This window comes from Eulemur rufifrons, chromosome 2, assembly GCF_041146395.1.
Source record: "Eulemur rufifrons isolate Redbay chromosome 2, OSU_ERuf_1, whole genome shotgun sequence".
Lineage (NCBI taxonomy): Eukaryota > Metazoa > Chordata > Mammalia > Primates > Lemuridae > Eulemur > Eulemur rufifrons.
Window position 1 is genome coordinate 43,921,736 of NC_090984.1, and position 14,333 is coordinate 43,936,068.

Here is a 14,333-nt window from a genome sequence, read left to right on the forward strand (position 1 = left end):
TTCTTGAAGCAGATAGCCATTATAAGGATAAAGCAATAATAATGGCTAGAATTTACTGAGGCATTGTTCAAAGTATTATTATTCCCACTGTATATATTTGAGGAATTGATGTAGAGAGAACTTTAAAAACTTGTTTAAGGTTATAGAGATTGTAAGAGACAGCTAGAGTTTGAACTCTGGCTGTCTGATTGCAGAGTCTACTTAACCAGCTTTTCTTCACTCTCTATTGTCATGGGGAAGAGGAGTTACAGATAAATTAAAGCTCTTAACTTTTCTTTTAACAGTTACTATAATTTTGCACTGTATCATGCACATAGCACTTAATGAAGTTTAGTTGATATTTTTAAAAAAAGAATTTCAATTTCCCTCTCTCTCCCTCCACTGAGTACCAGTAGGGTAGACAAAGAAAATAACGGAAAAATGTTAATTAACAGCGTTAAAAGGAGTTCCATAATTCTTATATTGACATAGAAAAAGATCCCTCTCTTACAATGCCTAATTTCCTGTACCAACAAATTAAATAAGACCAAGTACAAAATACGTATGAATAATCTTTGTCTGCAAAGATTAAAAGATTGTGCTCTAATCGGTTTTATGCCACGCACAAGCTAATAGCTATCTGTGACCCTAAAGCCTCTTACATTCCTGGTTTGCTTTAGAGCAGGGGCAGGGAACCTGTGGCGTTAAGACCACATGTGGCCTTCCAGGTCTTTAAGTGTGATCTTTTGACTGACTTCAAATTTTACAGAACAAATCCTTTTATTTTTATTCATACATCTTTGCTCATCTTTTATATTTTTATTTTATTTTTAAAATGAATGTATTTAAAATACCAAAGAATAAAATAAGTTTCAACGAAATAATCGTCTCCACTCTGATCAATCAACTGGCACAATGAGAACATTAGTAAACCTTAAGGGCTAAATTGACAGCTGCTACACTCATGGTTTCGTTCTTCCTTCCCCCACCTGACTGGTGCCACTACCACTTGAGGCTGGTTGGCGAGAATTTCTGGGGGTCGAGTATGCAAGTCTGTTATCAGCTTTTGATAATGGTGCACTGTGTTTCTGTTTGAAGTGGAATTTTTGAATAGTTGCACAGCTCAACAGTATTTTTTAATTCTGTCTGCTTAATAGCCCATCATGTCAGAAAAGACCGAGAGAATGCTGAAAGAAGAAAACAGATTTTTGTAATGAGGATTGGGAATTGCAATACTATCTTGTTTCTGCTAAAGATAAGATGATTGGCTTGCTTGTGATACTGCAATATCAACATTTTAGAAATTCAATGCCCATCAGCATTATAACACTCATAAGGACTACAAATATTTAAATAAGAGGGAGAGGCATGAAAGGTTGTGTTGCAGAAATTAAAAGATGAAAAGCAGAAGCAAAGACGATCCTTTCAAGCAGCAATAAGACCTGGAAATAATGCCAATGACGCAATTTATAAAGTGGCTTATACACTCAGGAAAAAAGGGAAGCCGTTCAGTGATGTAGAAATTGTGAAAGAATGCATTGTCGAAGTTGTAGGATGCTTAGACTCGGATAACGTTTCAAAGTACAAACAACTGCCTCTTCGAAGGAGAAACATAACTGATTGGCAGCATGATTAGCCTTCAACTTAACGGAACAATTGCATGCAATACTTTATAAGGAAACTATATGTTATTCAATTGCTTTGGATGAATCAACTGATACTACTGACTCAGCACAGGTTTTATACTTCATTTGGGTCATGACAGAATATTTTCTTTGCTACAAAGAGTTACTTGCTTTGGGCATTCTTGTAAACGGAACACAGGGAATAGATATCTTCAACAACTTTCAAGATAAGTGTCATGAAGCTGGACTGAATTGGGTAAATTTAGTGAGCATACATACAGACGGTGTACATGAAGGTTTTATTGCACAGATAAAAAAAGTATTAACAGATCCAGATGCTCTCATTTCTTTTCATTGTATCTTACATCAGCAAAATCTCTATGCTAAAGCCACTATTTTAAGGGACATTTTGCAACGGGTTATAAGTATTGTTAACTATACTGGTGCAAATGCAACACAGCATTGTCAGTAACATGCTAAAGTTGAGTGATAAGGTATTCAGTGAGATTTGCTGTATCATTCTAAAGTGCATTGGCTATCGCAGGGACAAGTGTTAGCCAAAATTTTATCTCTGTGATAACAGATAGCTAAATTTTATAAAGAACACAATCAGCAATGTGAATTATTGAAAGATGATTTCTCTCAGAATGCAGCATTTCTGTGTGATATCATGTCAAATCAAAAAGACTTGAATATTTCTTTGCAAAGCAAAACTAAGTCTGTATATGATATGTGGCAAAAAAAATCCAAGCATTTTGAAAAAAGCTATCTTTTTTTCAAAACACTTCTCCAAAAGGAAATTTGGGATGAACATTTTCCCCAATTAGCAAACGTCATTGATAAGCAGGATGATATATGTGAATCATTTGAAGAGTACGCAGCTGTTACAGACCTATTATTTGGAGAATACAAGGAAAATTTCACTGACTTTGACAGTCATGACATCACACTTGCATTAGCATTTCAGCCTAACCTAGTAGATATCATCAAGGCACCTAAAGAACTACAGATGGAATTGATGAGGCTCTCAGTAGATGACATTTTAAAGTCATTGTTTGATGCCAAGAAAGATCCAACTGAAATATGGAAAAATACAATAGAATACCCACGCCTTCGGCAACATGCCCCCCAAAATGCTTTCTTGCTTTTCAACCACCTATTGCTGCATATCCACATTCTCCTACCCAACCCAAATCAAGATGCCCTTAAGGTCACAAATGACTGATACCCAGCTAGAGGATCAACTGAAACTGCGGACCTCCATGCTGCAACCAAATATTCAAATGCTTTCCAACAAAAAGCAGACACAACAAAGTCATTAAAAGGTTAGTTAACTTTAAAATTAACAATTAGCTTTCACTTTTTGAAATTAATAAGTACATAGTAGTTAGAGTTTTACAAAATAATGTACATTTTTAAGTATATCTAACTGAAGTTTCTTGAATGTGGCCTTATTTGACTACAGCTAAATTAAAGTGGCCTTCCAACATGAAAAACTTCCCCATCCCTGCTCTAGAGCAAGGGTCAGCAAACCATGGTCTATAGGCCAAATGAAGCCTGCTACCTGATTTTGGTTTTGACCTTTTTAAATGGTTGGAAAAAAAAAAAAGAAGAAGAATAACATTTTGTGACATGTGAAAATTATATGGAATTCAAATTTCAGTGTCCATATATGTTATTGGCACAGAACCATGCCCTGCATTTATGTACTGTCTATGGCTGCTTTTTGTGCTACAACAGCAGAATTGAGTAGTTGTGACATAGACTGTATGACCTGCAAAGCCTAAACTATTTTCTACCTGGCCGTTTTCAGAAAAAGCTTGCTAACTGCTTCTATAGAGTGATTCTCAACCTTAGCTCTGTTGGAAACAGTTGGGAGATCTTTTAAAACTCCCAATCTCCAATCCCCATCCTGCACCAATTAAATCAGGATCACTGGAGATGAGACTCAGCCCTCAGTACTTGGTAATGCTCCCAGTGTTTGTCCAATGTGCAGTCAAGGGTGAGAACCACTGCCGAGAGTGTGAATGCACTTTGAGGGGCAGATGGACTAGGCCTCTCTGCCTCCAGGCTGCCAGATGAAAGAGAGAATTCAGGCCACTATCTCACCACCTGTGTGTGCAAGGGGTGATATGAGCAAGATGTCCAGGACCTCCAGATGACCTCTGGTTCAAACCCTTCTCCATGAGGAGGTGGGGATAGAGACAGAAGGGAGAGGAGAAGATTTTACCAAATATCTATCCCAGCATATAGAGTGACTACATTGAAAGCAAATTTTCCCCAAAATGGAATATAATCAAATGGTATAGCCTCAAAGAACAGGTGACCTAATTCCTTAGCATCTGCTAACGCAACCCTCTGGTGGAAGCTATAGAGCGCAGAACCAGTCATCCTGTGCAGTGAGTCCAAATAGAAGGTTTAATCAGCTGTGTGGTCCATGAACTCTGTTTCATAATTACCTGGGAGGTTTGTTAAACTGCATATTTCTAGCCCCACCCCAAATGTACAGGATCAAAATCTCTAGGAACAGCCCTAGAAATCTGGCTTTTAACCAGTACCCAGTTGATTCTTAAGAACATTAAAACTTGATAACCATAACCACTTGCCTAAATGGTTATGGATTATTGGCAGGTGTGCAGGCCAAAGTTGTCCTACCATTATTTGCCATGGTGGACTTAACTGGCTAGGCTGGTTATTCATTCCTTCTAGAGGTGCACACACATACAAACACACACACAAATGGACTTCCAGATAAAATCTGTAGCATATTTGCCAAATGGCCTTTAGAACTGCAGTTCCCAACCCCCGGTGTCACAAACTGGTATCAGTCTGTGCCTGTTAGGGACCAGGCCACAGAGCTCCGCCATGCCCCAAGCCACATCCCTGGAAAAATTGTCTTCCTGGAAACTTAGGAACCAGGGGACTGTACAGCAGGTGGTGAGCAGCAGGCAAGCAATCAAAGCTTCATCTATACAGCTGTTCCCCATTGCTCGCATTACCACCTGAGCTCTGTCTCCCCACCTCCGTTCCTCCCCCCACCCCCATTGGGTCAGTGGCCTGTTAGGGACCAGGCCTCAGAGCTCTGTCCCCTCATTAAAAAATTGTCTTCCATGAAACCAGTCCCTTGTGCCAAAAAGGCTGGGGACTGCTGCTTTAGAAGAACCAGACTTATTTAAGAAAAAAACAACGGTGGTGGAAGTCATATACTCATTACACCAATTCCTGTCTTGCTCAATATTATAGACACTTCTGTGACAAACTGTATTAAATATCTTAAAAGTACCAAATCTTTGAAGATAAGCCTGATTTTTGGAAGCAGATACACACCATTTAGAGTAAAATGGGGTGAAAAAAGTGGATAATTAAGTTGGATCTGTTTTCGTTCTTTTACAAAAATGAACTTTTGAAGGCATCACATTACCTGACTTCAAATTATACTACAAGGCTATAGTAACTAAAACATCATGGTACTGGCATAAAAATAGACCTAGATCACACAGTTCAGTGGAACAAAATAAAGAACCGAGAAATGAAACCACATACTTACAGCCAACTAATCTTTGACAAAGTCAACAAGTACATATACTGGGGAAAGGACACCCTTTTCAATAAATGGTGCTGGGAAAATTGGATTGCCATATGCAGAAGAATGAAACTGGACCCTTATCTTTCACCATATACAAAAATCAACTCAAGATAGATTGCCGACTTGAATGTAAGAGCTGAAACTATAAAAATACTAGATGAAAACTTAGGGAAAACTCTCCGGACATTGGTCTAGGCAAAGAATTCATGACTAAGACCTCAAAAGCACAGGCAACAAAACAAAAGTAGACAAATGGGACTTAATAAACTACAAAGCTTCTGCACAGCAAAGGAAACATTCAACAGAGTTGAACAGATAACCAACAAAATGGGAGAAAATATTTGCAAACTATACATCTGACAGGGGACTAATATTCAGAATTTACAAGGAAATCAAACAACTCAACAACAACAAAAAATAAGTAATCCCATTAAAAAGTGGGCTAAGGATATAAATAGACATTTTCCAAAAGAAGACAAACCAATGACCAACAGGCATTTGAAAAAATGTTCAACATCGCTAATCATCAGAAAAATGCAAATTAAAACTGCAATGAGATATCTTTCACCAATCAGAATGGCTATGATTAAAAAGACAAAAAATAACATGTTGGCAAGGATGCAGAGAAAAGGGAACTCTCTTCTACATTGTTGATGGGAATGTAAATTAGTGCAACCTCTATGGAAAACTGTATGGAGATTTCTTAAGGAACTAAAAATTGATCTACCACACGATCCAGAAATCCCTGGGTGTCTACCCAAAGGAAAAGAAACCAATATATAAGAAAGACACCTGCATTCTTATGTTTGTCACAGCACTATTCACACTAGCAAAGATATGGAATCAACCTAAGTGTCCATCAGCAAAGAATTGGATAAAGAAAATGCGGCATATATACATGATGGAATATTATTCATCCATAAAAAATGAAATCATGTCTTTTGCTGCAACATGGATGGAACTGGAGGTCATTATTTTAAGTGAGACGACTCAGACGCAGAAAGACAGATACCACGTGTTCTCACTTATAAGTGGGAGCTAAATAATGTGTACACATGGAAGCAGAGTGTGGAATGATGTACTATGGAGATTCAGAGAAGTAGGGACCAAAGGGAGCGATGGGAGGTTGCTTGGTGGGTACAATGTGTGTTGCTTCAGTGATGGATGTACTGAAGGCCCTGACTTCACCACAATATAATATATCAATGTAGCAAAATTGTACTTGTGCCCCCTGAATATATAAAAATAAAAAGTAAATTAAAAAAATAAATTTAAACAATGAGCTTTGACCCTAAAGTGACCACATTGTGTGTCAGTACACTCTTTAACTCTAAAAGAAACACTTTCATAATATTTTGAATATTTCGTCTAAAATAGAATTGTTTTAAAGAAGCCCAGCTTATCCCAGAATAAAGGAGAGCAATCTTTTGGATTTACAGATTCCAGTGTATTTTGTATGAAACCAACTCTATTTTTTTATCGTCATTTTCATAAGGTTTAAACACTTTCAAGATCTAGAAGCCATCAGTTTGTGGGTGTAGGTGTTCAAATTTTGAAATACGTGATTCTACTATAGGAAATCATTGTGGAGACAGGAGAAAATTAGCACTTAATTTCCGTTAACTATGGAGACTTGTAGGGGAGATGGGATACTGCAACAGGATGGTCTTTCGCCTCCTTCCGGTGTAATTAATGGGTTCACATTTGCATCAGAGCCAAAGGACACAGTAGATAGAACAACTCACGTCTTAGGATTGCTGAGCTGGGTCAGATAGCAAATGGACTGTAGAATCAGATTTTAAATATAATTCAGGTGAACAGAGTGGTGTGTTAAATCAAGGTAGGGGTAAATGTTGTGGGCAGTACTAAAAGGTTTTATTTGTCCATCCTGGGACTTGAGGTGCCTGTTTCTAAAAATGAAAGGATATACTTTATGAGCTGAGTCTACCCTCCTAGAGTGCATGGGTGATGCCCCTTGATAATAGCACAAAGGGAGTTTGAAGCTTTCCGTTTTCAGCTGATCTATGGGCATTGACTGCATTCATTGTGTGCTTATCGCTGGGAAGGCAGGCTCATGTTCTAGTATCCTGTCTGAGGGCTTTCACAAATTCTTGGATGTCTTTAATTTCACCAAGCTGAACAAAATTGAACACGTAGATCACTGAGCCTTGATGTCCTGAAGGCAAAGATTTCAAAAACGATGGGACTGGTTTCCCTAGAACAGTCGGAATAACATAATACCACGCTGATGTGGAGTCTGAATCACTCACAAGCCTCTTCGCTCATACTACGAAGGCAATTTGAGACGTTCAGGTGACAATTCGTCCCTTCAACTTTGTTAACTGATTTCTTTAAGGATTCATGTTGCACATGAAAGGCAAAAGAAAGTTCTTTGGGAAATGCAGGTAAATTGGTTTTGCCTATCTTTGACTTTTATTTTGGAAAGGCTCTTGCAGTGATTAAAATTTTATTTATTCTTGTTTTCTATTTGCCTGGACAAAACTGAAACCACTCCTTCACTGTGTATGTGGGACTATGCACGTGACTTGTGTGTTTTGGGGGGTGGAAATTAGGGGGTGGGGTGCGGGGACCATTGCCTTTAATCCTTCCAGCTGGGCCCTTTGCCTGGTTTCATGTTGCACATTTGCTGCCTTTCCTATTTACTAAAGAACCGCATTTTGACATTCACTGGGAAAAAAAACTGCTCCGCAGCCCCTCCCCCTATTAAATGTTCCCTTTGTCTTAAATTGTGATATTGCCTTCCAAACTTAAAAAAATAAAAAAAAAGTGTGTGCGTCTGTGTTGGGTAACATGGCTTCCAGAGTTTAACTGTTTAAGGGTTAAAGAGAGAAAAATTATAACTTAAATACTGTTGTGGCCAAGGGTTGGTGAAGAAAGGTGGCTTTGTTTGGATGATTAGTTTGGGCTCTGCTAAGACAGACAAAATATCTTTTTTTGGTCTTATGGTGTAGGCAGGGTTTTACATGCTTTAAAGCAAATCTTCAACTGCATTCTCCTTCTCTTACATCAGCCCACTGCTTTCCTTCCCTCTCATGTGGCGAAACAATAAACAAAGTGGCCACTGTTGGTGCTCTGGGGTGGTTCTCCCTCTCTCTTCCTAGTACAGGCTCCCAGGATGGAAATCTTTAGCCATTTAAACTCCAAAAATTCTGCTCCTCTAAGCGAGGACATTTGCCAAGTGTTTGCTCGCTGAAGAAAGTCTCAGGGGCAGTCGGCTCCAAACGGGTTCTGCAGGAATGCAAGCTGCTGTGGAGAATGCGGGGCGCCCTCGGAGACATTGCTCCCAACTCTGTTTTCTTTTTCCTCAGCATTTGTAAAGTCAACTGCTTTAGGCCAGAGGGTGTGGCGGAGACTCCAGAAAAGCACTGAAAGTACTATTTGTTCTTGAAAAGGTTACAGTTAATTTCTTGGTCCCAGCAGTAGGGGAAGAAAAGATCTTTGTGAAGAAAAGCAACAAAAGGCAGGCGTATTATCTGTTGTCCCTGGCTGGGATTTCAGGAGATTTGTTAACACTGGTATCAGCAGAGAAAGCAGAATTTCAGAGGTTATTTTAAAGCAGTGGTTCTTAACCCGAGATATGCGATTCCCAAGAAGTCCACTGAATGTTTTCTGGGCATTTCAGGTCGGGGGATGGGATGGACCCTCTAAAATTGAATAGAAAAGTTTGTAACAAAGAGGTCTTTTATTGGAGAAAGAGCCGTGGCTCATTTTAGAGTCTCAAATCCAAAAAAATTAATAACTACTTTTAAAAGCAAGTTCATAAGCACAAGTTTCCCTTTTTCCTTTTGAGCAGAGTTGGATATCAAGAGATTTTCAGGGCCGGGCGCGGTGGCTCACACCTGTAATCCTAGCACTCTGGGAGGCCGAGGCAGGAGGATCCTTTGAGCTCAGGAGTTTGAGACCAGCCTGAGCAAGAACAAGACCTCGTCTCTACTAAAAATAGAAAGAAATTATATGGACAACTAAAAAAAAAAAAATATATATATATATATATATATATGTATAAAGTTACCCGGGCATGGTGGCGCATGCCTGTAGTCCCAGCTACTCGGGAGGCTGAGGCAGAAGGATCACTTGAGCCCAGGAGTTTGAGGTTGCTGTGAGCTAGGCTGACGCCATGGCACTTTAGCCCGGGCAACAGAGCGAGATTCTGTCTCAAAAAAAAAAAAAAAAAAAAAAAGATTTTTCAGGCTCTGTGAAGCCAGCCTAAGGTGCCTCACCTGACGTTAAAGCGCTGGGTGAGCGTGTGAGCGCACACAGTGCTTGTCCTCGCCGGCCTGTTGCCTGGCTCTGGATGTACTTCCCATCCAGAAGGGGTAACAGCCAATGTACAGACAGCAAAGGGACAGGAAGGGGCATCTGAGTGAGCCTTTGCCAGAGCTGACCCTTGGCACTTTGCCCTTTCCCTTGGCAGTTTACCCCAGCCGTGCTGGTTTAAGCATTGTCCAAAAAGTAGCCCCTGACTGTGTTGGGGGAGTGAACTAGGGAAGAACAGCCAATATATTAATACTACTTCTCATGGTCCCTAGAGCCTAGGACTCCCTTCTCTTCATCTACCCGGCAATATGGTTCCTCCCCTGGTGGTTATGTATTTTGAAGTAAGAACTGCATTTGCATTCTGTCTCTCCCACCATCAACTGCTTTATTTGGATGCAGTTATTTAAATTCTTTGAACTTTAGTTTCCTCATTTGTAAAACAGAGATAAAACACTTACCTTGAAATGATACTGTTACAGCTAAATGAAATGATATTCATAAGGTGCTTACTTCTGGCCCTGACCTTAGAGTGCTCAAAACAGAGAAGCTGCTCTTTCAGGGCTCCTTGCTGCAGCAAGATGCATCATTCTGGGCAGATGGGAGGGGGAAGGAGGGGATGGGTATACACGTACATAATGAGTGCAATGCACACTGGGGGATGGACACACTTGAAACTCTGACTGGGTGGGGGCGGGAGGAGGTCAAGAGCAATATACTCAACCTAAACATTTGTACCCCCATAATATACTGAAATAAAAAAAAAAGATGCATCATTCTAAAAGTAGGGATCCGAATGTGAAAGCATTGCTAAACCTGGTCAAGATTGTTTTTCTTTATGAAACTTTTGGGAGTAGAAACAGGCGAGTCTACCAAAAAACTGAAAAAATAAATCTGGATTTAGTGGCTATAAAGAGGAAGGAGTTAAAAGCTAACCTGGATGGGAGCAGAGATAGAACTGAAGAACATTGTTATTATCTGTAACATGAACATTATCCTGCCTCTCTGTGGGTGTCACCTCTCCACTGAGACATCTTTGATCTCCACAACACCTTTGCCTCACATAAGCAAAAAACTCTTGTTAAAGGAACTTACTTTGCATTCTTTTGAATATTTTAAAAGATGATTTATCCAATCTACTGCACAATGAAAGTAAGCCATAGAATTGTTTACCTTGTCTATATCTAAACATCAGTAGAATCATAAACAGGAAATAATCAACCACGAAAAAACTCCCACTTAAACCCAAGTCACTCTTTATAAGCTTTCTATATCACTTTATACAGAATTAATTTTCTATAGCTGCCACCCAAGCATACATACTGTTGCAAGTTCTACTTTTTCACAGTAATTTATATAGATTCCCCCCACATTTCTATAGTTCAGGTGGCAGTATTTATTTTGATATGTTTTATCTATGTATCACAAGCTTTGGGGTTGGTGTTTTACTCTCAGATAAGTGTTCCTTTTAGATACATACTCGATGCTATTTTAGTACAAGTTCTTCCCCCCTTGTCAAATGCTCTGATAAATTTTATGGTATTTGTCTATTACCAAATGACCCTTTAGAAAGATTGTATTGATACTACTAATCAAGGGCTCTAGCGATGGATAAATATGCCCCAGATGGAATAACTCCCATCTTTCCCAACGCTGGATTTTGTATTTTCTTTTCTAATTCAATGTGAATGAAGTATCTTGTAGCTGTTTTAATTTTCAATTTTAAAATTATAATGAATGTGAACATTTTCCCATTTTTTAAAAACTGACTTATTTCTCTCATTTTTTTGTGTGAATTATCTGGTCCAGCAGTTGGCAAACTGTGGCTCATGGGTCAGATCTGGCCAGCTGCCTGCTTCTATAAAGTTTTCCTGGAACGCAGCCATACTCATTTGTTTATATATTGTCTAAGGCTGCTTTTTGCACTACAATGTTAGAGTTGAGTAGTTGCGACAAAGTCTAAAATATTCACTTTCTGGCCCTTTACAGAAAAAGTTTTCAGACTCTAGTCTCATCCCTGAACTTATTCACTTTTGCTCTACCATGCTTTCTACTCCAGCAATATCAAAGTACTTATAATTGTGCAATTCCCCTCATATAATGATGCTTTATGCTTTGGTATCTCCGCCCATGTTCTGCTCTCTGTTGGGAATTTCTGATCCCAACTCTCCCAGGAAGGTTCATCTTTTTAATCCCTTCCTGGGAAGTTTTCATGCTCTGAAGTATTCCCTTCAATTTAAATTCACCGTGTTACTTTTTGTTAGCAGACATTGACAATTGGTGTGAGAATCCAGAAAACAATGCCTGGGAAAGCACTTTGTGAAACTACAAGGTGCTAAATTAAAAAAGAAACAATTTTAGTAATAATTCTAATAATTATTATTATTACACTTGGCAGCACCAATGCCTACCTTTGCTTCTACCATTTCAAACCATTTCCAGGCAGCTTTTTTTTTTTTTTGAGACAGAGTCTCCCTTTGTTACCTGGGCTAGAGTGCCGTGGCATCAGCCTAGCTCACAGCAACCTCAAACTCCTGGGCTCAAGCAATCCTCCTGCCTCAGCCTCCCGAGTAGCTGGGACTACAGGCATGTGCCACCATGCCCAGCTAATTTTTTCTGTATATATTTTTAGTTGTCCAGATAATTTCTTTCTATTTTTAGCAGAGACTGGGGGTGGGGGGTCTCATTCTTGCTCAGGCTGGTCTCGAACTCCTGACCTCGAGCAATCCTCCCGCCTCGGCCTCCCAGAGTGTTAGGATTACAGGCGTGAGCCACTGCATCCAGCCTCCAGGCAGCTTTTTAGACCAAAACACTCTGGTGGTTCTCATGGAGTAAAGGGTCTGCCCTTTCTTATAATACCTCTTTATTAAATATTGTCAGTACACTGAGGTGCCTGGACTAGTTATTTTGGCAGCATCAGAGGCCAATTTGGATTAATTATGAGTCTTACCAATTATTGAATAATCATTAAGATGATTCAAAACATCAGTCAACCAACCAAACAAGAGCGCCCAACCCTCTGTGTTATCCTTTTATTTGACTCCAGAGAACAAAGGTTGGAATCCTAGAGAAACAATAAATATGAAATCCTGACAAAATATGTTAAGCCAAAGATCCATTCTGTCCTTTGGTTGCAGGTAATTATGCAAAAATCAGACAAGGTAATACCTTTGAGAAGAGTTTATACAGAAAAAAAGGGATCTCAGCTCAAACATATAAGTCCAAAATGATGCATAGAATCTTTGGGAATTCTGCTTATCTTTCCAAAGTGTCTTCTAGAAGAACATTGCTGTGCACTGCAACATATCGTAGCTATAGTTTTTTTTTTTTTTATGGGTCCGCATTCCTCTCTCTGACTTCCCCATTCCTTCAGGAATTAAAAATATCTCATAGAAAATATTACAAAATGTAATATGTATATAAAACTCTAATACAGTGTTCCGCGTGTGTTTGTGTGTGTAAGAGAATATAGTTTATTAATTTAAGCAATGATCTCTGCGGGATCTGAGATGGTGCTTAGAGATTTCCATTTGCCTTGTGAAAAGTTTAATCTACGTGTTGAAAGCCGGATTATGCAGAGTGAAAGCTTGGGCGGTTAGGAATGCTCAGAGTCCTAGAGACAAAAGCTTTTCGTTATAACTGCATTTCTGGAGAGGAGGGCGCCGGTTCCTTCACCACGTCCATTAAGAAGCAACTGCTTATTTTAGTGGTGCCTTTCTCTCAGGAAGTGCAATATATAGTAAGAGCAGAAAAATAAGCAAAGGAGGAAATTTGCTATTGATTTTCTTTTCTTCTGTGAAATTACATGAAAGCTCAATGGCTTGTAGCAGTAACTTAGTCAATAAGGCTCCATTTGATATTACCTTGAAGTTCAATGTTCTCCCTATCCTTTTAAACCTCCTCTAGTGTCAGGTTCTTTTGTATTTAATTGTCTTTGGTGCTGAGATACTATGAAGCTTTTTATTCATAACACTGCAGAGAGGATTTTGCTAAAGGTAAAACTGAGAAGTATTACCAAGACAACAAAAATCTGCCCCTCGTTTTTGGTTAAAAATGAGCAACACACAAAAAAAATCAAACCTCAAAATCCAAGGGAAAAAAAGAAATAACTAAAGTGAATAGTTGGACTATTTGTTGGAAAGCAATTTTTCAGTACTAGGGTGTTGCTAGATTTTTCTGGGTGTGAATCACAGGAGTAAGCACGTTGTTTTCTCCTGTGGGGCTGGGGCAAGGTCATTTATGTAAGACTTACCCTTATGTATGTGTATATTTCAGTCATGAGAATTTCTAACATTTCTTGAACACTTACTGGGTGTAGGTAGCATGCTAAGTCTTTATATGGTTTCTGTTCTGTAGGGAAGCAATAAGTCGCCTGTGTGAAGCTGTCCCTGGGGCCAATGGAGCCATTAAAAAGCGAAAGGTAAATATTGATGTGATTTTCTTGTTTTATGTTTCCCTGACTATGGCAAAGATAGAATCAAAAGAGTTGTTAGTTCATTCCACCATATGACCCCAGGGCCAGCCTGGGCTTTATTAGGTGGCATGATAATCAGAGCTGCACTCAAAGATGCTCTTGTCCCTCAAATTTTTCTGAGTTGCCTGACACTGGTGATACCTCAAGTGGCAGGTGGAGAAAGTGCCTGGGCTTCAGGTAGGACACAGCAGGGTGCCTGGCCTGGCTCCTTTCTTGCCTTTGAGCATGGCATCTCCTCCCTCTGAGACTCTGTTCTTGTTCCTGTAAAGTTAGAGAATTGAACCGGATGGCTGGTTTATTGTTTTCCAATTTCACTGTTTTATGATGTATGTATTCTGCATTTTAACATTTTAGACTTTTTAGATGTCCTGGCCTATTTTCACATGTGAACATG

At 39.3% G+C, this 14,333-nt stretch overlaps 1 protein-coding gene across 1 annotated transcript in view; it reads left to right on the top strand.

The window, feature by feature from the left end:
• SHC4 (SHC adaptor protein 4) overlaps window positions 1-14,333 on the top strand; it is a 109,443-nt gene that overhangs the window by 43,513 nt on the left and 51,597 nt on the right. The window contains exon 3 of the mRNA XM_069460199.1: window positions 13,822-13,885. Within this exon, the coding sequence (XP_069316300.1) occupies window positions 13,822-13,885 (64 nt within the window). The remainder of the gene's footprint in view (window positions 1-13,821; window positions 13,886-14,333) is intronic.